General features: G+C 43.4%; 1 protein-coding gene across 1 annotated transcript in view; it reads left to right on the top strand.

Moving 5' to 3' along the window:
• The first annotated feature begins 24727 nt into the window (after positions 1-24727).
• Positions 24728-25579, top strand: part of LOC307080849 (guanine nucleotide-binding protein G(i) subunit alpha-1) — a 38905-nt gene continuing 38053 nt past the window's right edge. The window contains exon 1 of the mRNA XM_079743782.1: positions 24728-25134. Within this exon, the coding sequence (XP_079599908.1) occupies positions 25017-25134 (118 nt within the window). The 5' untranslated portion in view covers positions 24728-25016. The remainder of the gene's footprint in view (positions 25135-25579) is intronic.

Below are 25579 nucleotides of genomic sequence, written 5' to 3'. Positions count from 1 at the left end.
TGCATATGTTTTCTTTTACTTATCTATTATTTTATTTTATTGTATGACAGTGTTTATATGTGAAGAACTTTGAGTCTGCCTTGTGTATGAAAAGTGCTATATAAATAAAGTTGCCTTGCCTTGCCTTAATGGATAATGTTCCTTGAAGCTCTGTGGCATTGTTGCCTGGATCATCTCCCTGGGCAGCCATGGAACATAGCACCTCATCTTCTCCGCCATGAAGTCCAGCCACTGAGAGATTATCCTACTGACCACAGACTGAGACACTCTGAACCTCTCTGCGATGTCGTCCTGTAATAGGTTCAGCCGGAGCTTCATCAGGGTCATCAACAGTTGATCCTTGGGATGTAGCTGAGAGATGCTGCATCCTTCTTTCAGGTCGTCGGATAAAGCCTCAAAGGCATCCACTGACAACCCAGTCTACAGTAGACACAGCTGATCATTCCGGAAAAGTTCGGTGTGTACAAGATGTTGTTCAGGACACTGTGTTGCCTGGTCATGGAGGAGAGGACAATGGAGTGAGTCACTGACAGCATAGATGTGATCTTCCATGAATGTATACTCCCCCTGTGTGGAAGCACACGGTGTGTCATCCCATCAGTCATCCCATTAGTCTGCTGGATTGCAGAGCTGGTTAAGGGTTTTGTAGAAATAACAGCATCAGACATCAGTAAGTTATCAACGATAAGGTTCATTTTGCTGCCTTTCAACATAACCAGTCCTGGACATCAAATTAGAAAGCCTCGACCTGATCTTATGTTGTAAGGCTGTTAATTTATTGAGGTCAAGCCAAGGCATACAGCGCCTTGCAAAAGTATTCACCCCCCCTTGGCTTTTTACCTATTTTGTTACATGACAGCCTTTAGTTCAATATTTTATGTGATGGATCAGAAGACAATAGTCTAAGTTGGTGAAGTGAAATGAGAAAAATATATACATAAAACTATTTTTGGCATGTGTATATGTATTCATCCCCTTTGTTATGACGCCCATAAAAAGCTCTGGCGCAACCAATTACCTTCAGAAGTCACATAATTAGTGAAATGATGTCTACCTGTGTGCAATCTAAGCGTCACATGATCTATCAGTACATATACACACATTTTTTGAAAGGCCCCAGAGGCTGCACCACTAACCAAACAATGCCATGAAGACCAAGGAACTCTCCAAACAAGTCAGGGACAATGTTGTTGAGAAGTACAAGTCAGGGTTAGGTTATAAAAAAAATCCAAATCTTTGATGATCCCCAGGAGCACCATCAAATCTATCATAACCAAATGGAAAGAACATGGCACAACAGCAAACCTGCCAAGAGACGGCCGCCCACCAAAACTCACGGACAGGGCAAGGAGGGCATTAAGAGAGGCAGCACAGAGACCTAAGGTAACCCTGGAGGAGCTGCAGAGTTCCACAGCAGAGACTGGAGTATCTGTACATAGGACGACAATAAGCCGTACGCTCCATAGAGTTGGGCTTTATAGCAGAGTGGCCAGAAGAAAGCCATTACTTTCAGCAAAAAACAAAATGGCACGTTTTGAGTTTGCGAAAAGGCATGTGGGAGACTCCCAAAATGTATGGAGGAAGGTGCTCTGGTCTGATGAGACTAAAATTGAACTTTTTGGCCATCAAAGAAAACGCTATGTCTGGCGCAAACCAAACACATCGCATCACCCAAAGAACACCATCCCCACAGTGAAACATGGTGGTGGCAGCATCATGCTGTGGGGATGTTTTTCAGCAGCCGGGACTGAGAAACTGGTCAGAGTTGAGGGAAAGATGGATGGTGCAAAATAAAGGGATGTTCTTGAGCAAAACCTGTACCACTCTGTGCGTGATTTGAGGCTAGGACGGAGGTTCACCTTCCAGCAGGACAATGACCCCAAACACACTGCATAAGCAACACTTGAGTGGTTTAAGGGGAAACATGTAAATGTGTTGGAATGGCCTAGTCAAAGCCCAGACCTCAATCCAATAGAAAATCTGTGGTCAGACTTAAAGAATGCTGTTCACAAGCGCAAACCATCGAACTTGAAGGAGCTGGAGCAGTTTTGCAAGGAGGAATGGGCAAAAATCCCAGTGGTAAGATGTGCCAAGCTCATAGAGACTTATCCAAAGCGACTTGGAGCTGTGATCGCCGCAAAAGGTGGCTCTACAAAGTATTGACTTTAGGGGGGTGAATAGTTATGCACATTGACTTTTTCTGTCATTTTGTCCTATTTGTTGTTTGCTTCACAATAAAAAAAAAAACATCTTCAAAGTTGTAGGCATGTTCTGTAAATTAAATTATGCAAATCCTCAAACAATCCATGTTAATTCCAGGTTGTGAGGCAACAAAACACGAAAAATGCCAAGGGGGTGAATACTTTTGCAAGGCACTGTAGTTACGGGTATATGCTGATCATACTCATTAGATGCTAGCTGGCTAACGACTAGCGATATTGATAGCTGTTAGTGCTAAAAAGTTATCCTACCTTGGAGCCTCACAAGCATCCGACAAGCCTTTTTCACCGGAGGAATAACATATCCCAAACATTTCTTGGGTATGGGTGTTGGTCTGATGGTCTGCCGTCCACAAAATGAAAAGAACAAAGTAGGGTTTTTTCGGAGGGTTCTTCAAATTTAGCGCCATTAGCCACATACGCCGGTCCTCACCGCTGGATGGCGGAGGATGAAGATTGAAGGTTGCCCCACAACATTCTGCCCTGGTTTTCCCGTGTACAACGCAGTATTGTTGCAAGGATACCCGTCTTTTAGTCCAGTTGTTACGGTAGCCCCGCACGGAACAAATAATAAGCTGGTTATCTTGATTAAAATTGCTAATGTATTGTGCCACTGTATGATAACGGACAGAGTTGCTCAACCGGAAGATAGAACACAAAAACGGAACCAATATGGCGCCCCCCCTTGTTTACGTGCGGAATTAGGTGAATATCTGCCACAGACTGATTGGGCTGATTGTGTAGCTCCACCCACCCGGAACCACCTTAAAGGAGAAGCTACACAGATAGTCAGAGGGCCGTCACACACATACACGCACATACACACACACATACATGCACGTACACACACACACACACACAGACACACACACACAACATGATAACTTACCAATGGCAAGATGTAATCTGTGCCCAAAACACTGGAGCCTTGTCCATTGACGTGTTTCTCCTCTGGCAAGCCCCTCTCTCAGGCCGGCTGCAATATTTTCCCCTGTGTGTATTCTGGGAAGTAGGTAGTTTGTAGGCAGCAAGCTCTGAGGTTGAAATCGTCATCAATAAAATGGACTGTAAGACTCTGGTACGGCTCAGCTGTGCGGCTTGACCATATATTGTAGTGGTAGCAAAAAACTCAAGCGTTTTAAGCTCCGCGGCGACTTTCTCTTTGCACTTTTTGTACAGCTCCGGTATGGCAGTCTGACTGAAGTATTTATGGGAGTGTATACTGTACCGTTTATCAAGCGTATTTATCAATGCCATGAACCCAGGCTTGTTCACCGTGTTGAGAGGCATCATATCTTTGGCTATGCACTTGGTTATTGCCCGAGTGATTTCCCCGTGCCGTTTTGAATTACGTTCACATGGAGTGACACTTTCAAACAGTTCGGTCAGTGATCCCTGTCTTGAGGTATTTGGCTTGTCTGGCACACTAATGCTGGGCATTTTGGCCATACAACGGTCATACATTGATTTGTGGTATTTTTTTAAGTGCTGGAACAAGTTCGTAGTGTTACCCCGTGAAGTAGCAATGGGAGCACGGCATGCTCTGCACAACACCTGACGCTGTGCAGCATCTTCTGTTTTGAAACCAAAATAGTTCCACACCTCCGACATGCTGTTCCTATTCGAGACTAAAGCCTCAAAAAAGGCTGTAAAAAAAAAAAAGTCTGTCAGTTTCTGACTGTTCCATCGAGCCAGAGGCCACTGCCCAACAGGTTAAAGGGCAGCATGAAAAGTTGATGCAGCCGAGTTCTCCGCTCTTTCTCTCGCGTCACGTGACCACCTTGTAGTCCCGCAAGTTGCTGTTAGTAAATCGTGTTTTATCATATCGCAATATTATTGCAAATGCAATTAATCGTTCAGCCCTAATTGTGACCAAAATATCAAGTTTTTCGGTATCATCGCTGTATTTTGTAAAGTGTGTTCAATATGCTCAGAAAGCACTACCAATCAGCGTTCACTCCCTGCAGTCCGGAGTAAACCGCAGCATGTGGAGAAAGTGATTGTTGCCGTTTCTGGATTCCCTGAGCTCTATATCTAAATAATACAATATTATATAATATATAGATATCTGTATAATATAATGCATAATATCACGATCAAAAGCTGTGTGTGCTTCCGGATGATATTATGAACTCCAATGCATTCGGTATTCGACTTGTGTGGACTTCCTGTAAAAATGGACCTACTGGTAATGCTGGTAAAATATTTTTTACTAAACTCCGGATTTGCAAACTAAGTTGTTGGTGCTTCGTTTTATGTGTAGGGACCCTAGTCATGCTACTGCAGAGGTTTGGTGCTATTTTTAGCAATATACAGTGGGGCAAAAAAGTATTTAGTCAGCCACCAATTGTGCAAGTTCTCCCACTTAAAAAGATGAGAGAGGCCTGTAATTTTCATCATAGGTAAACCTCAGCTATGAGAGACAAAATGAAAAAAAGTATCCAGAAAATCACATTGTCTGATTTTTTAAGAATTTATTTGCAAATGATGGTGGAAAATAAGTATTTGGTCACCTACATACCAGCAAGATTTCTGGCTGTCACAGACCTGTAACTTCTTCTTTAAGAGGCTCCTCTGTCCTCCACTTGTTACCTGTATTAATGGAACCTGTTTGAACTCCTTATCAGTATAAAAGACACCTGTCCACAACCTCAAACAGTCACACTCCAAACTCCACTATGGCCAAGACCAAAGAGCTGTCAAAGGACACCCGAAACACAATTGTAGACCTGCACCAGGCTGGGAAGTCTGAATCTGCAATAGGTAAGCAGCTTGGTGTGAAGAAATCAACTGTGGGAGCAACTATTAGGAAATGGAATACATACAAGACCACTGATAATCTCCCTCGATCTGGGGCTCCACGCAAGATCTCACCCTGTGGGGTCAAAATGATCACAAGAACGGTGAACAAAAATCCCAGAACCACACGGGGGGACCTAGTGAATGACCTCCAGAGAGCTGGGACCAAAGTAACAAAGGCTACCATCACTAACACACTACGCCGCCAGGGACTGAAATCCTGCAGTGCCAGACGTGTCCCCCTGCTAAAGCCAGTGCATGTCCGGGCCCGTTTGAAGTTTGCTGGAGAGCATTTGGATGATCCAGAACAGGATTGGGAGAATGTCATATGGTCAGATGAAACCAAAATAGAACTTTTTGGTAAAAACTCAACTCGTCGTGTTTGGAGGAGAAAGAATGCTGAGTTGCATCCAAAGAACACCATACCTACAGTGAAGCATGGGGGTGGAAACATCATGCTTTGGGGCTGTTTTTCTGCCAAGGGACCAGGACGTCTGATCCGTGTGACGGAAAGAATGAATGGGGCCATGTATCGTGAGATTTTGAGTGAAAACCTCCTTCCATCAGCAAGGGCACTGAAGATGAAACGTGGCTGGGTCTTTCAGCATGACAATGACCCCAAACACACCGGCCGGGCAACAAAGAAGTGACTTCGTAAGAAGCATTTCAAGGTCCTGGAGTGGCCTAGCCAGTCTCCAGATCTCAACCCCATAGAAAATCTTTGGAGGGAGTTGAAAGTCCGTGTGACCCAAAAACATCACTGCTCTAGAGGAGATCTGCATGGAGGAATGGGCCAAAATACCAGCAGCAGTGTGTGAAAACCTTGTAAAGACTTACAGAAAACGTTTGACCTCTGTCATTGCCAACAAAGGGCATGTAACAAAGTATTGAGATGACCTTTTGTTATTGACCAAATACTTATTTTCCACCATAATTTGCAAATAAATTCTTTAAAAATCAGACAGTGATTTTCTAGATTTTTTTTTTCATTTTGTCTCTCATAGCTGAGGTATACCTATGATGAAAATTACAGGCCTCTCTCATCTTTTTAAGTGGGAGAACTTGCACAATTGGTGGCTGACTAAATACTTTTTTGCCCCACTGTAAGTGTTTAGAAAATGCTGATTTGGAAGAGATTGTCACCGCCCCAAGCCAATAACATGGAAGCTATTTGGTTAGCGTTAGCTGAAGGCGTTTCTCCGGGCAAGCTCTACACTCGATTATCAACGAGACACTTACATCACTTAGCAGCTGCTCAGCGTCACCTCATTCAGCACTGCTCTCACTGATACACACATACACGCACACTGCCAATACATATGCACAACTGCACACTGTTGTAGTTACATTGATATTAGTCTTTAAGAAGGTTGTCTCATATCTGGCTGTAGGTGAGTCTTGAAACTAAGAACTCTAGTGTTTAGCATTACAATTGGTTGTACTAACTTTAACCCTATTGCCGCTGTGTAAGTTTTGGCTGCTGTCGTTGTTTTTTAGTAATAGGTCATTGAGACTAGTTTCAGTCACAAGGTGACAACAATAGGCTTGATTGGTTGGCAGAGCGACGGCTGCCTGAGCCACCTTGTGCATTTAAAGGTTAGCTATTATTAGAGTCAGCTGTAGCTTCAGGACCCTGCAAGCAAAGACCCGGGAAACAAAGACTAAGGGAGTCTCTCTGTGGAAGTCATCGAGGAAGGCCAGGGAAGCCACCCTAATGTAGCTATCCGTCATACTTTACTCATCTTCAGGACTTCCACTCATAGACAACGCCACCATAGATGCTCTGCTCGGCGCAGCAACCCATCCAATCCGTGCCATCCACCGACCCTTGCCTACACTCCATCTCGGCCTATGCGTCCCTCATGACCCTCCACTTCCTGGCCCTGACAGAGACTTGGATCACTCCAGAGAAATCTACTACTCCTGCTGCCCTCTCCACCGTCTACTCATTCTCACACACCCCAAGACCATCAGGGCGAGGAGGAGGGACCGGACTCCTCATCTCTCCGATGTGGTGCTACCAGGTCCTTCCACTAGAACACTTGGCCAGATCTGCATTTGAACTCCGCCTCTTCTGTTCTCCCTTTATACCAGATCCCTGGGCTCTGTAATTACATTACACGGCTTTTCCTATCACTGCTATGCTGACGACACTCAGCTATTTCTCTCTTTCCCCTCATCTGACAAAGCCCTGATCGCAACACGCATATCTGAATGTCTGGCAGACGTCAGCACTTGGACAACTGCCCATCACCTGAGGCTTAACCTCAACAAGACTGAGCTCCTCCTAATGCCAGGGAAAGATTGCCCACACATGGACCTAATGGTCACTGTTGAGAACATCACTGTATCTCCTTCTCCAACTGCCAGAAACCTTGGTGTGGTACTGGAAAATCAATTATAATGCACCGCAAACATCACTGCGGTGGCCCGATCCTGCAGATTTGCACTTTATTATTAATTATTATTATTATTAATTATTTATTATTATTTAATTATAGTGTTTGGAATTGCAATTGGTTGTACTAACTTTAACCCTAGTACCTGCAGTGTTGGTTTTTGCTGAGTTGTTGTTGACAGTAAGGTCGTTGAGTGTAGTTTCGGTCACAAGGTGTGAACAATAGGCTTGATTGACTGGGCGGGGCTAAGGCTGCCTATTTAGCAAAGTAAGGAAGCTGACAAACTCAGTTACATTACATTTTGTCTTTAAGAAGGTCGTCTCATATCTAGCTGGGGTGAGTGTTGAAACTAAGAATTATAGTGTTTGGCATTGCAATTGGTTGTACTAACTTTAACCCTAGTACCTGCAGTGTTGGTTTTTGCTGAGTTGTTGTTGACAGTAAGGTCGTTGAGTGTAGTTTCGGTCACAAGGTGTGAACAATAGGCTTGATTGACTGGGCGGAGCTAAGGCTGCCTGAGCTACCATGTGCATTTAAAGGCTAAGTGTTAGCAGCGTCAACTTTAGCGTCAGGACCCAGCAAAGACCCGGTACAAAGACCAAGGGAGTCTCTCTGTGGGAGTCAAAACCCGGGAAGCAAAGACCAAGGGAGTCTCTCTGTGGGAGTCAAGACCCGGGAAACAAAGACCAAGGGAGTCTCTCTGTGGGAGTCCCTCGAAGACCTTAGAGGCCACGGTATAGTAGCTATGTGTCGTAATTCAATTATTATTAACCAACTTTTTTGCCACCTTTGACTTAACACTATCCCCTTCTCCTCCCACACACAGGGCAGGGAACCAGCTTGACCTGATATTCACAAGTTCCTGTGGCACCTCTGCTCTCTCTGTTACCCCACTCCCCGTGTCTGACCATCATTTTGTTGCTTTTTCTCCCCCTTAAAGTCCTCTCCCCCCCTCCTTTCTAGTCCCCACATTGTCACCACCCGCCGCAACCTCAAAACTCTCTCTCCCTCTACGTTTGCCTCAACTGTTCTGTCTTCACAACCATCTATTGAACAATTATCTCAACTATCCACAGAGGATTCATCTGACACCCTGCTATCCTCCCTCTCCTCCTGTTTGGACTTCCTCTGTCCCTTCCACTCCAGACCGGCACGATCTTCACCCCCCCCCCTCCTTGGCTGTCTGAATCTCTGCGGACCCATAGAGCAGAGTTGCGGGCAGCTGAGAGGAAATGGAAGAAATCAGACTGTCCTAATGATCTATCTCACTATCTCCTTCTTCTCTCAGGTTTCACCTCCACTGTATCAACAGCCAAATCTGCCTTCTACCGGACCAAAATTAACTCCTCCGCCTCAAACCCCAGGAAACTGTTTTCCTTGTTCTCTTCCCTCCTCAACCCTCCCTCCCCTCCTCCTCCTTCCTGCCTCACTGCTGATGACTTTGTTACCTACTTTACCCAGAAAGTAAAGGACATTAGCTCCTCTTTTATCACTGCCACCATCCTCCCTCCCCCGACCCCCACCTCTGTCTTTACCCAATTCATCCCTCTCACCGCTGCACCGCAAACATCACTGCGGTGGCCCGATCCTGCAGATTTGCACTTGCACAACATCCGCAGGATCCGGCCCTTTCTCACAAGGGAAGCAGCTCAGCTTCTAGTCCGATCACTGGTCATCTCCCGCCTCGACCACTGCAACTCGCTGCTGGCTGGACTCCCTGCCTCTGCGATTAAACCCTTGCAGCGCATCCAGAATGCGGCAGCGCGCCTCGTGTTCAACCTACCAAAGTTCTCACCTGTAACCCCCCTCTTCCGAGACCTCCACTGGCTCCCTGTAATAGCTTGCATCAGATTCAAGATGATGGTACTGGCATACAAGGCAGTCGATGGAACTGCCCCTGCTTACCTCCAAGCATAAGTAAAGCCACACACCCCAGCTCGATCCCTCCGCTCAACTACCTCAGCCGGACGTCTGGTACCGCCATCGCTAAGAGCAAGCAAAGGTCGATCAGCAAAGTCACAACTTTTCTCTGTTTTGGGACCTCAGTGGTGGAACGAGCTCCCTACCGATGTCAGGACCGCAGAGTCGCTCACCAGCTTCCGCAAAAGACTCAAAACTCACCTGTTCAGAGTTCATCTCGACTCTGCATAGAAACCAATGCACAGCCACCATTGAATGTTGTACGTCCTGGCACTTGTAGAAGGTACTTAATTGTGTAGCATCTACAGTAGCTGCTATCGCTGCTTTACACAGGGAATGGGTTAGCCTAGCGATTGTAATACTTGCACTTGGTTCTATGAACGTCTTTACTGTACCGACAGCGCTATATTGTTTCACTTCTTATGACAAATGTACTTATTGTAAGTCGCTTTGGATAAAAGCGTCTGCTAAATGTAAATGTTGTATATGGTCAATTAATAATATTTTTTGGTATTTTCTTATTGTATTTTGTATTCTGCACTACTGTTATTTGTTATGTTATATTGGTTCTGGGCGAATATCAACAAATCTCACGTTACAAAGTCAATGATTCAAAATCAGAAGCACTGATGCAGGTACTTTGCCATCACAATTACAGTAGATAAGACGGTCAAGTTTCATTGTTCCAGGGAGGTTTTTGGATACTTAAGCATTGTGATCACACCCTCCCCCTCAAAACTGTACTAATCCAACTATGGAAAGCTAACAAAGGAGATAAAAACAGATGTGCTCAAGTGGATAATTCTCATCCTATCACTAGTTGGGAGATTTTAAATGGTGCGAATGAATATCCTGCCAACATTGCTTTTTTATTTAACTATCTGCTGGTGAAAGTCCACATGGCAGCATTTAGCACCCTGGATAAATGAATATCAAGAATTGTTTGAAAGAACAAAAAAGCCAGAGTCAGACTCAAAACTTAGCTATTACCAGAGAACAGAACTTCTGCCCAAGTGTACCCCTTGGAGCGCTACCAATCATGAGCCCAGAAAACCAATGGATAAAATTCACAGTGAAAACTTGGATCGTTATTATAGAAAAATTAAGCTTCTTGAACTCTTTGTCCAGGGAATTAAATAAATAGCAGCTATGCCAGAATTTCCACTAGGGAAAATAGACAGGGGCAGTCGAACGTGGGCGGAGAAAGGTTTAGTACGCACTCACACTAGGTCATCTGTACCGTGCCCCAAGCCCGTTTCACATCTGTACCATGCTCAAGTACCCCCTCCCAGTAGAACAACACAGAGAACATAGTTGACACTTTACTGACTTTGTTGCTTATTTGGAGCCGTTCTACTCAGATACAGCCCTCTCTCACTGAGCGTTTTTAAACTGCCAAATAGCCTGTTTTTATGCACGCCAACATATTCTTTATTTTGCTGACAACTTGTTTTTTATCCTGACAAAAGCCATTTTGTCGGGATAAATAAACCACCAATGTGTGCAGGGTCCGGGAGGGTAAATTGGGGTTCTAGCCCAAGCAGACAATTTACCTCGGGGAGTGTAAATGCGGACTGTGCCGCGAAAAAAGGCATGCATAAAACGACCTATTTGGCAGTGTAAAAACGCTCAGGGAGAGAGGGCTGTATCTGAGTAGAACGGCTCCAAATAAGCAACAAAGTCAGTAAAGTGTCAATTGTGTTCTCTGTGTTGTTCTACTAAGCAGCGGACGCTTGGTGGTGACATATAACAACGAGATGACGTATGTACAAGAGGGAACAGTACTCAGGCCCAGTTGAGATTGCCTAGTGTGAGCAAAGCCCAGCGCACAGCGGGGTGGGGGCAATCGTACTTGAGCACGGTACAGATGGTCTAGAGCGAGTGCGCCCTTAGTCACAGTGGATCAAGTCACTCTATGGTTTCTGTTTTTTGCTTGTAGGAAATGTTCTTCAAATTCTAAAAATGCTAAGGAAGGGTGCCTTGATGCAGCCTTTAACCCGCATGGGTTACTCCTGACCAACCTTTATGAAAGGAAAGGAGATGTTGGTAACCCATAATCCTTTATGGTGGCTGTGAGACAGAGGTATTGAACCCCCAACTCACATGTGGGACGGGACGCAACCAAGGAGTCAGTTGGTCAAAAGCAGGAGTCGGCTCAGAGAGTTGAAGTTTGCAAAAAATGGTGCCGGTTTATTTACAGTGCCAAAAAGTACAAAAAGTCACACAAAAGAATACTGCCTCTCGGCAACCTGTTGCATATCAAATGCCCGACCCCTTTCCCTCACCATGTCTCTCCATTAAATAGGCCTACCAATCAGGGCCGATTGGGAGGAACCACTGGGATAGGTGACACATCAATATAACATGATCAATCAAACACCACAGAATAATAGCCCCAACACTATATGTTCATCAAACGATGCATGCAAATACACACACACACACACACACACACACACACACACACACACACACACACACACACACACACAACACCGTCTTTGATAAATAAATCACACCAACCATCACGACACTCAGAAGTACAAACGCTACCTCACCACCCCCGCCATTAGCAACCCAAATGAACTGTCCCGGAACAGAAAATAAAGCCCTGGTTCCCATGCGGCACGCGTTCCCCATGGTCCAGTTTGCCGGACGGACAGGAAGAAGGGTAGTTGACAAACAAATGTATGTGTGAATTATCTAGCATGTTGTAAATAAATGGAGTGTATTAAACTGTGGTGTGTGGTTGTTTGTAGTGTGGTGCTATGTGTGTATGAGAAGGTAAACGGCTAAATGGTAGCATCTGGGGAAATGCGACCCTCGCTTTTCACAGTGGCAATATTTAAAGCTGCAGGCCACCGACGAAGATTACTGACTCTGCTAAGAGGCATGAGAGACGCGGTAGGCCTAAAGCAGAAGAAGAGAAGAAAAGAATAGAAAATTGATAGTAATGGATACCAATTCCAGAAACATAATGATTTTAATCTAAATGAATTCATTTATTGCTGGTTAGTAAGCACATAATATACACCCCAAGAAAATAAAATGCTAACTTCACATTTAAGAAGGACGGGGGGGCAGTTAATTTTCACATCCACATAAGTTCAGCCTCTTTTTTATTCACATGTGAATTGGGATTCAAGCAGCGGCGGATCGAGACTTTGTGTACATCTGGGGCTTAGCCCAGAGGGGGTCTGGGGGTCCTCCCCCCGAAAAAATTTAATTTCTAAGATGCGATTTCCTGCATTCTAGTCCGTTTTAGGGTGACCTGTTGGACATTGGCAAATCCTAAATACCTTCTTATTCATATCCTACATTTTCAGTTGCAGGGCCTGCTCAAGACAATACTATTTAATGGAAAGAAACAATCATGACTTAACTATTGACTTCTAGAGATTTTAATGTAAACTACAATGGGAAAATTGAGACTTATAAATTTGATGACAAACTTTCAGTAGATTCAAAGTACGATTGCAGAAATGGATTGTTGGTTTATTTGTTTGTTTGCTTTTTTGTATTTTAGAAGTGTTGTCAGTGCTGTCATTTCCTATGTTCGAAAGGAAGCACCTTTTCATCTCTCTTTTTGGGGAAACTTTGAAATCTTACGAAAACCTACACAAGGAATTCTGTATGTCCAGGATGTATTTTTTATGATTCCTTCAAGTGCAACACTTTTTACAGACACATGCCAATTGGGATGTACTACAAATCATTGTTGACAATGAAAGGAACAATTAAAAATAACCTGATATCCCATTTTTACAGATGGCTTCAAGATAATGTAATTGGAAGCACTTTGGATACGAAACAAATGGGAATTAGAAATTAATATTTGTATCACAGATGAGATGTGGGAAAATTAACTTCTTAGGCCCAATCCTATTTCCACCCCTTGCCCCTCCCCCTTCCCCTCCCCCTTACCCTCCCCCTTCCCCTTCCCCCTTTCCCTTGCCCCTCAATACAGAGGGGTAAAACGTTCCCCTTAGAAATGAGACACCCCTCCATTACGTTGCGTCATCATCGCTTGAAGCTGGTGGACTGCTATGGGGCGGCAGTAGCTCAGGAGGCAGAGCGGGTTGGCTGGTAACCGAAAGGTTGCTAGTTCAATCCCCGGCTCCTCCTAGCTGAGTGTCAAGGTGTCCCTGAGCAAGGCACCCAACCCTAACTGCTCCCGACGAGCCAGCTATCGCTTTTGCATGGCTGACTCCGTCATCGGTGTATGAATGGGTGATTGCGAGGCAATATTGTAAAGCGCTTTGGGTGGCCACTGGTTACAGAAAAAGCGCTATCTGAATGCAGTCCATTCATCATTTACCATGTTGAGAGGTGACCAGAGCTGTTGTAACTGAGCTGTTGTTACTTCTGAGCTGTTGTTACTTCCTGGAGAGGTGACCAGAGGTCACCTCTCCAGGAAGTAAAAATCTTTTATTTAATCTGGGTGTTGCTGTTGATCACAAAAATATGATTACTGTGTTATGGAGGAATTTTAATCAACCAACTGTCCAACAATTGAGGCTAAGAGTAAAAAATGGAAAAGATGGACTGATGCTTTCACTGTTAAATGGGCACCTGTAATACAACAGCTACAGAGACTGATTAGGGACACAGAGGCCCAATCCCGTTGCACCCCTTGGCCCAAACCCTTAACCTACCCCTTAACCCTACCCCTCAGTTACAGTACGTCATTAGTAGTCGTTGACGGGGTTTTGATCTTTATTTGTATTTGATTTTTTTGATCTTTTGATACAATATCTGTCTCTGGAATTGTGACGCAAATCAGCATATAAACTGTAATATCCTCACAGCCTCAAGGGAGCAGGACCATATAAGCTGTGATAACCGCACATAGCCACAAGATGGCAGTACTGTCACAAATACAAGGAAGTAGGGGGTGGGGGCTCATCACCATAGCCAATCAGAGCACATTATACGTCATAGGGGCCACGCCTGCCAGATATGTAAGGTGAGAACACAGCGCCAACAGGTAGACAATCTAGAGCAGGGGTGTCCAAACTACGGCCCGCGGGCCAACTGCGGCCCGCTGCCCACTTTTGATTGGCCCGCAGCACATTTAAAAAAATAATAATAAATTATATGTTTTTCTTTAATAATTTTTTTTTTCTATTGCATTTCTTAGTAAACTCACTAGGTGGAGCTATTGTTCGAACAAGTCAGGTGACTCCCCATTACAAGAGCAATCAAAGAAAAAAAATTCTGCCCTTAAGAAGAGATGGCAGAACCAAAGAAACGGAAGATCGAAAGTGAGTGCAGAAAATTTCAGCCACAGTGGGAAAATGAATACTTTTTCACAGAAATCAAGCAAAAGTGGGTCTGTTTAATTTGTAAGGAAAGTGTTGCCGTGATGAAGGATTACAATGTAAGAAGACACTATGAAACTAAACATCAGTGCAGCTACATGTCCTATACTGGTGCAGAGCGACAAATTAAAGTGAAACAGATGGCAGCAAGCCTGCAAACTCAACAACAGTTTTTTAGCCGGGCCAACAAAACACAAGAAAGTGCCACAACGGCTAGCTATGAGGTAGCAAAACTGATTGCACAACATGGGTAACCTTTCTCCCATGGTGAATTTGTAAAGCAGTCTCTCACAAAAGTTGCTGAAATAATGTGCCCTGAGAAAATGCAGGAATTTAACAATGTTAGCATGTCCAGGAACACAGTTGTGTGGAGAATTGAAGACTTATCAGCAAATGTAAGACACCAAGTGTTGGAAAAAGCCTGTGCTTTGGATTTTTATTCAATTGCATGTGACGAGAGCACAGATGCCACCGACACCGCTCAGCTATTGATATTTCTGAGGGGAGTTGACGACGACTTTTGCACTACGGAGGAGCTGCTTGATCTGAGGAGTTTAAAGGGCACAACAACAGGAACTGACATGTTTGAAGCTGTGTCAGATGCAATTGAGAAGGCCGGACTTAAATGGGACAAGATGTGTGGAGTAACAACTGATGGGGCTCTGGCTTTGACAGGCGAGCATAAAGGAATGGCCTCTTTGGTGTGCGCAAAGGTCCGAGAGTGTGGAGGCGCCGCTGTTAAAATGCACTGTACCGTCCACCAGGAAGCCCTCTGTGCCAAGACAGTCCAGCTTGGCGATGTGATTGACACGGTTGTGAAAACCATCAACATTATTAGAGCACGAGGGCTCTACCACAGAGAATTCCAAGCTTTCCTGTCTGATGTAGATGCTGAATACAGGGACCTACTCTACCATTCGGAAGTGCGCTGGCTTAGTTGCGGCGCCGTGCTGAAGCGGTTTTATTCACTGAGGTCGGAAATCTACCAGTCTTTGAAAGAGAAGGACCGACCTCTTCCTGAGCTGAATGACCCTCTTTGGTTGGCAGGCCTGGCCTTTTTAGTCGATGTTACAGCCCATCTCAACACACTGAACAAGAGCCTACAAGGAAAAGACCAACTTGTGCCACAACTGTCTGCGCACATGAAATCATTCTGTGTCAAGCTCCGTCTCTTTGAGACACAACTACGTAACTTCAATGTTGCGCATTTCCCCACGCTGTCAGAAATCAATGCTGCTTTTCCAGAGGCAAATATTTACTCTAAAAATGATAAATACGTGTCTGTGATCGCAACTCTCATGACAGAGTTCAGTCGGCGTTTCGAAGATTTTTCTAACATTGAAAAAGAAATAAAGCTGTTCTCAACTCACTTCCTGATGGCTGCAGAAGACGTGCAAGAGACTCTGTAGATGGAACTGATCGAAATGCAGCGTGATGACCATCTGAAGAATCAGCACCAGCTTCTCTCCCTACCTGACTTCTACCGGAGCTTGGAAAAGGCCAAGTTTCCTATGATGACGCGCCACGCAAAAAGATTGATGAGCCTGTTCATATATATATGTTTGCTCACATATATATGTGAGCAAACATTTTCTCTTTTAACCCTGAACAAAAGCAGATTGAGAAGCAAAATGACAGACAGCCATCTCTGTGATGTCCTTCGCATCTCAACCACCAAACTTACGCTGGACCTGCCAGCCATCCTTCAGTCCAAAGCGCAGCATCACTGCTCCCACTGAGTGTAACGCTGTTCCCACTATAGGCGAGTTAAAAATATATTACACAGCATTCATATGTTAAGACAGTATGAGACAAAAACACACGAATGGTACATGTCTACATGTAATATTTATTTTATTTCTTTGCACTTCATTTGAATTTGTATAGTAATACTTACATGTTACATTTGCTTTTACTTAACAAGTATAGAAAACAATAAGACTGTTGAGTTCACTTTTTGAATGTGAAGAAGTTGTATATTTTCTGCCTTTAATACCTTCTTTTCGAAAACAATGTACCTATGTAAATACTGTTGAAAGAGAATTATTTACTTCTTCTCTTTTCAGGGTGTTACAGAGACAGACAGAAAAGCCCTGATTTAACTGGTTAAAAATAATAAATACGTCATCTATAAACAAAGATATAAATGCATCAAGTTATTGTGGTTTCATATGGTTAAAAATGTGTTATTTTTGCCAAGTGGCCCGGCCCTTCGTAGATTTTTCTGTATGTGGCCCTCAGTGAAAAAAGTTTGGACACCCCTGATCTAGAGGCAGCTCCTCTATTAGATGAGGAGCGCTCCAGGCAGGCCTGCCACCCATATCTCCACACGTGCATATTCAATTCCCCTCCTTTTGCTTCATAGATACCATACCAAAACTTCACCAAATAAAGTGAGTTAGAAGCGATCCTGATTCTACAACCTTTTCTGTAAGAATACAACACATTTTATCAATAACTTTTTCGAAGGGGCCCAAAAAAGGGTTGGTTTTACACCATCAGTGGATGGTTAATCTTTCTGTCTCGCTGGGCGTTGGGGGCCTCAGGGCTCAGAATGCAGAAGAGGTGCTTGAGGTGGAGGGATGGGCTCTGTGGTGGCAGCGAATAAGAAGGAATTATATGGCAGAACTTGGTGATATGGCCACATGTTATGTACAAAAATAATAACTGATATATACATATCGACAGATAGATATTTCTACCAAAATAAATGACAAAAGACACTGGTTTATAAAAAAAAACTACATCACATTGATCCAGCATTCTAGAGGCTAATAAGCATTTTTAAAACTAGCTATTGCATTACTTGGCACCCGGAGTCCCTTGAGCATGGAACTTGATTTTCCATTTTCTCGCATGTTATTGCGGGAGCAAGCCACACCCCGCGTTTGCAAGTGTGCCCATCGAAAATCGTAACTTGAAGGGGTTGTAAGCCCTCCCCTTTACCCCACCTTAAAATGACATCCGGGACAAGACTTCACTGCACGTGAACTCGCAACATCGAGGCGTAGGGTTGAGATTTTGGGTTAAGGGCAGAATCAGGCTTGAGCCAAACTCTCCAGAACATCAACAGGGAGGAAGTGTCTCCCGAAGAGCATGTGATGTGGTAAAAATGTGTTAATACATGGGTGATTGCATATGGACTTGAATTAGATTAATTGGGTACCTGCTGTGTAATATGATTTGAATTTGAAGGTCAATGCGGAGCTAACATGTGCTATGTGATTGTTGTCTATTTTCTCTTCGTATGATTGCATATGGAAATAAATGTGGAGTAAAAAAAATATATATATTGTAGACCAAGCTGTTCAGTTAGTAAGCTAAGTGTAAGCTTGCTGAACTACATTTTTAGCTCGCTGTCGGTCGGTACACAGAAATAAGTGTCTCAATAGGTTTGTGTATGCCAGTGCGCCCCGAGTAAGTGTGTGTGGGCCATGTAATAATCCTAGAACGCTTTTACACCAAGTTTGATGCATTAACATGCATGGGAACATGGTTTGTTTAAAGGAGACACATTATGGTGTTTTCCCAGCAAGTAAACATAGTATTTGAGTTCCAGAAAACATGTTTTTGAAGCTGTTTGCTGGAAATAGCTTTTAGGAAAAAAAAATCTTGCCTACCGCTATTCCCCTCTGGTTCAGTCCCTTCAGAATGCGCTGTTTCTGGTGTCTGTAGCTTTAATGCAAATGAGCTGCTGCCCATTGACCAATGAGCTGTCAGACTGAACCACAGTATGGAGGAGAAGGGATTGTTGCTGTTTGCGGACTGCTGGAGCTCTAGATCTATATAATATAATAATGATAATAATAATAATAATATACATGGGTATTTATATAATATTATATCTAATATCACCAATATCATAAATTTCATTACACTAATATCATCATCAGCCAATATCTATGTGCGCCTCGGATGATATTATGAATCATAGAGACTGTGTCTGACGTCTCTGGTACTTCCACAACAAGTAAAGACTGGTTTTGGGGGATGTCTTGCCCATGGTTGAGAAGAATTGGGGGAAGGAACTTTGGCCTTCACTCTCTGAAGTCCATGAACCGCGACAGGGAGGAGAAAGGGATTGTACTCTGGGAGCTGCGCTGCCGGACTTGCCGCCGAGACCTACCTGCCAGTTTCGGCGACAGTTCAGCTCCCGGAGTATGCTGCCGGACTGCCGGCGGCAGGACGGCTTTGACGGAGGCCAGGCGGCCCAGCGGCAGTCCAGCAGGGATAGCTCGGCGGCAGTCTGGCAGCTCAGCTCCGGGAGTACAATTCCTTTCTCCTTCACGTCTCCTCCTCCGGACTGCCGCCGAAGCTGGAATTTCTATGTAATGTTAGTCTCCTTGCAAAACACGTCTAGTTGTAGAAACGCTGTAGTATATATTCCAGGCCTATATGTGGCGCTGCTTCTCCACCAAAAAAAGAAGAAGACAAGGGGGAGCATGCCATCAAGCCTGCTGCGCAACAAACAAACATATAGTCGAGGAGGAGAACCCGAAGAACAACAACAACATCAGCAGTTGTTAAACCTTGTAGATTGAGCAGAAAATACTTTTTGATGTACAGTTAATAATTAAATTGACAAAGGGGCTGAATTTATAGCTACCAAAATAATACCATTCAAATCAAACAAAAACAAATTAGACGGATATCTAACGTTGCCCACCTGTGGGATATACTACGAAGCACGCTAAACATACCCAGGCTTTCTTTTGGAAACCTGGATCGCAAATACACAACTCGCGATCAGAGTTAAATGGTACCACGAAGCTCACTTAGGATTCGATTTACCAAGCCAGGTTTTTTCCACTTTAGTTTCAATGCACATTCCTGTAAAAGGGGAGTTCATCGCGTAATTTTACTCACCTATACATAATGGATAGATCAAGATTACTCCCTGACCAATTTATGACCAGTTATGCTTAGGGCCTCCAAAATCTTAGCAGCGGCCTTGCCTGTATCTCTCGTAAAGAAAATGCTCAGGCAATGGCAAGGGATCGGATCTGGACATGTCCCGAAAGACCCTCTGTCTCCGGAGAGACCCCTGTACGATACAGGCTCCGAGGTCCACGGGAACACCCAGAAATGGTGACGCCATTGTCAAAGGAGGGGCTAGGAAGCTGCGCACGCCGATCTTACCCGAATGTCTTAGCTGAAAACCTGCTCCCGACCAGGTTTGGTTGGCAGCATAACGCAGCTTGCCCACTGCATCTGTCCATCAACGGACGACGGAAGGCGTGTCTGACGGATGCGGGAGTGGTATTTGCCGACGGAGCCACGATCTGATTGGCTGACAGATCCGTTGCAGCCTGAAAAGTTCAAATTTTCTCAACTTCTGAACACAAGAGACGGAGCAGACGGAACGGACGGACCCACAATGCATTTCGGGATCACCCCATGCAGAGTCTATGAGATCCGTCAACGGATGGATGCAGTGGGCAAGGGGTGTAAGTCCCCATGGTAAGTAGAAGTAAGTACATTTATTTATATGGCGCTTATCACAGACAGGGTCACAAAGTGCTGTATTGCAACAATGTGCATAGAAAATAAAAGCATAGTAGAAAAACAAGTCTAAAAATAAAATAAAGTTAAAAAACTACAACAGATAATTACAAATACATATAAGACAGAAGTTACCCAAATGCTAGCCTTAACAAGTGAGTCTTCCATTGACCCTTAAAACAGTCCACACTCACAGCAAACCTAATGCTGGTTGGCAGAGCATTCCAGAGTCTGGCAAAGGCTCTATCCCCACATGTCTTCAGACGGGTGCGTAGCATGGCAAGCAGATTTTAGCTGATAGACCTGGAGACTGGGACGGGATGTGTAGGTGGATTATGTTGGCAAGATAAGCAGGGGCCTGACCATGTAGAGCCCTATAGGTTATGGTGAGGAGTTTTAATTGGATCCTGTAAGTTACAGGGAGCCAGTGGAGGAAGCAGAGTATAGGGGTGACATGGGCGTCTCCGTTTGATTTAGTTAGCAGCCTAGCAGCAGCATTTTGAATGGATTGCAGGCGGTGAAGGACAGATTTGATAAGTGGAGAGTGCAAACTTACAAAACTTATGCGTTTTTACGCAAAAAATGTAACTGTGTGGACAGGGTCCTGTTCAAATCCTTCCACTTGATATGAGCCATTTCAAATTTCTCTTAAAAGTCTTAACCTACGTAGTTTAACTAAAACACATTAAAGAGGGGGACGGTGCTCTATTGATCGGCATGGGACTGTGACCTTTACAAGACCTTCACTGACCTTTACTGACCTTTCACTCAGACCATTGACATGCTCGCACCCACTGAAAAACAGTGAAACACAATAAAGGATGCAAATAAATCATATCAGAGCAGGCCATGTAGGCATGGGTGAATTTGGATAAATTATATTTAATTTATGAGCAAGCCTCCATGATATTATAACCCACTTGTTGATTTATTAGCCTATAGGCCAACAGGGACTTCGACTGTGGCATTCGAATTGCATGTCATGATTATCTTGTTCAATTTTAGCGTTGTTCTATTTCATCAGACATGGGGTTGGATTTTAATATTGTAATGAAAAATGCTGGTGTATTCTTGACCCGATCAAATGTATTGAAACAAGCAAAAGTCATTGCAGTTGCTGTGGGTTAGTTTAGTTTTAGTAATTAATATCTAATATTGTGTAACAGATGTTACAAAATACATAGTATAAATATATGTTGGTTGAAACTGATTTGTGCAGCAGTGAGTAGACTGTATCCCTTCTTGGTAGGATGTTCCAAACCTAGTAACAGTATCTCAACAAACCCTCACTAAAAACAAGCAGGATCAGCTCTCTACATGAATTCAGGTTGTACAGGGGGACAAGACTATGCTAATGTACAAATGGGTACCTGATTCATTTGATATTGAACTATAGGGTACCATTGAGAATATACAAAGTTGAACTTAAGCTTGAAAAGCTAACAGCTAGGATCACATATAAGGCCCTAATAATGAGAAGAGGGATATGGCATTAATCCTCCTAATTTGAAGCGCAGCGCAGTTGGTTTTCTTGCAAGATGATGCAATATTGTCTTTGTTGACAACCAAGTGACCTGATCCTATTGCTATTAGTAATTAAATGGGCCAATGGTTTTGGCCAATAGGCCTGTCATATGGAACATTGGATGTACATTTACGAAGTAGCACACATGCGTTTGTCAGCTGAAAGGGAAGACATCTAGAGATTGTTAGGAGTGCATCGCTTGGGGGCAGATGATCTATTACACTCCTAGAAGCTGACAGAAGTCACCCAACATAGGCGAACACACACACACACACACACACACACACACACACACACACACACACACACACACACACACAAACAAAACCCTAAAACCCTTCATTGTAAAAAGGCGATCCATTAGTCTGGAACAAACTGAATGAGCAATGAACTGAAGAAACGCTGCAGATGTGAGCGGACCTTCCCTATTGAACAGTGAATTGTTCCATTGCTCATATAAAATGAAAAAAGGGGACTAACATAAATGACTAACATAACGTAACATAAACATGCATTTGGGTATGATATTGTGATCATACACTGTTTGGTCAATACATGCTAATCAGTAGCCGATATACATAATAATTAACATACGACATACAATAGATTGGCGGATATTAGAAAAGAACAATGATTATAAAAGGAAATACAAATGTTGCAAATGATGATAAAGTAGTTTCATTTAATAGTACGAATGTGGAACCTTAGTGTTGCCTTTGAGGTCAACCCTCTGGTCAACCTCTCTGATCTTATGGCTCATCAACTCACCGGGAATGACCCCCACTCAGACCTTGGGGAACTCGGCATGGAAGGCGGCATGGAGGTCATAAAGCTGTAGATGTCCATACCACTCAAGCCACTAAAGGTTGCAATTGGGAAACCAAAATAAAATATAAATATGAATACAAATGTGTATACATTTTAGTTTGTACTATTATTCACTAGTGGTAGCAGTGTATATGGCAGTAAGATGACTGAATGAGGGTGGAATTACACTTCCTATTGAGGCATGTGTATGAATGACACGTGCATTTATAGGCACCAATCTGAGGCAGAAATAACAGGGTTAGGGGTCCATGCAATTATTATTCATATTTTTTTAACATCTTTCAGAAACAAAATCATCCATTTTGTGTCACATTTGAACTGATAAAGATGTTGACTAAAAAGACGTGATTGTTTCCATAAATGTAAACATTAAAACCCTTGTTAGAACATGTCCACACTATACACCATGCATAGGGAAATATGAGCCCATACGACTGAGTTATGGGCCTGGTTTGCATGATGGATGGACCATCTGCAATGGAAATGTCCATGTAAAGTGAAGAGGTAAGCGGTGACCACAACTCCATTCCAATAACAACCCGATTAAGACACAACCATTAGCACGACTAGCTGAACACATTGCATTCAATATTAGGAACAATGTTGCTTCTGCTAAATTAATTAACAATTTCATAGATGGATGAATGAAGTACATTTATTGAATTTATTTACATTATTGTTACTTTCATTACACTTACATCCATGCAAATGTTATAATTACAATAATCAATGCAAAAAATTGGGGTGCATTAATATATATGTGGGCAAGCTTTTTTAGGGTCATAACTAAAAGAATCAAATGTGTGTTCTTTGTTTCGGAATCAGAATGCTCTTAGGGCTGGAGCAGGAGATGATCTACCGCACAACATTTACATTTCTGGATGTGGTACTCAAACGGATCACCACAGTTTTAAATCTTTCCTTTGGATATTACCAAATCTTTTGGGAATAACCAGACAACCATGTATGTGCCATCCAGACTTTAAATAAGCACATATAATGAAAAAAGTACATATGTTGCATTGTACACTTGAAAAGTGGAAATACTCCCTGATTGACTTGAGTAAACTGGCTGACTGAATGTATCTATAACTGATCCAAATACTAAGACACGATATCTCTTTTAGTTGAAATACTCCCTGATTAGGTGGATCGCAGAGTCGCTCACCAGCTTCCGCAAAAGACTCAAAACTCACCTGTTCAGAGTTCATCTCGACTCTGCATAGAAACCAATGCACAGCCACTACTGAATGTTGTACGTCCTAGCACTTGTACATTGCACTTATTCAAGGTACTTAATTGTGTAGCGTCTACAGTAGCTGCTATCGTTGCTTTACATGGGGAATGGGTTAGCCTAGCGATTGTAATACTTGCACTTGGTTCTATGAACATCTTTACTGTACCGACAGCGATATATTGTTTCACTTCTTATGACAAATGTACTTATTGTAACAAATGCACTTATTGTAAGTCGCTTTGGATAAAAGCGTCTGCTAAATGCCCTAAATGTAAATGTAAATGTAAATGTAAATGATTGACTTGAGTAAACTGGCTGACTGAATGTATCTATAACTGATCCAAATACTAAGACACGATATCTCTTTTAGTTGAAATACTCCCTGATTGACTTGAGTAAACTGGCTGACTGAATGTATCTATAACTGATCCAAATACTAAGACATAATATCTCTTTTAGTTGAACTTCAAAGTGTCAGACTGTTTGCTGTAAACCATTATAAACCTTTTTGAAAGGCTTTTGTTATTATATTATATTACTGGCAGTGTTGTTACTGTGGTTTTTTCGTTTAATTTTCTTCGAATGCACATTGTAAAACGACTTAGTGAGGAGTGTGAGAGATTCAAAACTCTACTTCTTTGGGTCCTCGCTCATAAAGACAAACGTGCACATGTATATATATCTATATATATCTATATATATATATCTATATATATCTATATATATATATATATCTATATATATATATATCTATATATATATCTATATATACACACACACACACACACACACACACACACACACACACACACACACACACACACACATATTAATACAATCCTGTCATTTTCTTATTGAAATACACTCTGTGCTCGATGACTTGATTTGCATCAGATGCACCACGTGCTCCAGTCCTCAGGGGTGTGCAGGGTGTTGGTGTCTACCGCGCAGGCGCAGCTAAATGTACCCAAAAGAACAGGAAATGAGCATTCAACCCATCTCCAATAACGACATGTCGCCTGCTTGAACAGCCCCATTTCTAAATTATAACGTTGTTTTTTTTGGAAAACATCTATTACTAAACAATATACATATAGCGTGAACATACGTGGCTTTTCAAGTTTAATTCCAAAAGTCTCGACTGTGAACGGAGCGTTTTTCCGTGAGCAGGGCGTGTTGGAGTGTGTTTGGAGACTCCTCGTTAGATGTTAGCTGGTTAGCTCCGGTTCGTTACTTTCTTTGGGGTTTGATCTTCGGGGTTTGAAGATGGGCTGCACGCTGAGCACGGACGACAAGGCGGCGCAGGAGCGCAGCAAGATGATCGACAGAAACCTGCGGGACGACGGAGAGAAGGCGGCCCGGGAGGTGAAGCTTCTGCTGCTGGGTAAGAGACGGTCTGGTCTACTTCCTGGAGAGATATGGGGTCTGGTGTACTTGCTGGAGAGGGAGGGGAACGGGGTCCGGGTCTACTTGCTGTAGAGGGAGGGGGTCCGGGTCTACTTGCTGGAGAGCGGGGTCCAGGCCTACCTGCTGGAGAGGGAGGGGGTCCGGGTCTACTTGCTGGAGAGGGAGGGGGTCCGGGTCTACTTGCTGGAGAGGGAGGGGGTCCGGGTCTACTTGCTGGAGAGGGAGTGGGTCCGGGTCTACTTGCTGGAGAGGGAGGGGAACGGGGTCTACTTTCCCGCAGACCATAGATGAGAAGTAACGTCAGCCTGTGTTATTTAATCACAATTTGAGGATGTTGTAGCATCAACGATAAAGAAATGAACTTATGCGAATTGGATTTGGAAACACTAAGTGGAGTCATTATGCTCTTGGACGGGTAGTGA

The sequence above is a fragment of the Pollachius pollachius genome (genome assembly GCF_949987615.1).
Source record: "Pollachius pollachius genome assembly, chromosome: 9".
In the NCBI taxonomy this organism is placed as follows: Eukaryota; Metazoa; Chordata; class Actinopteri; order Gadiformes; family Gadidae; genus Pollachius; species Pollachius pollachius.
The sequence above is the reverse complement of the archived record's forward strand: the minus strand, read 5'-3'. Positions and strand labels throughout refer to the sequence as shown.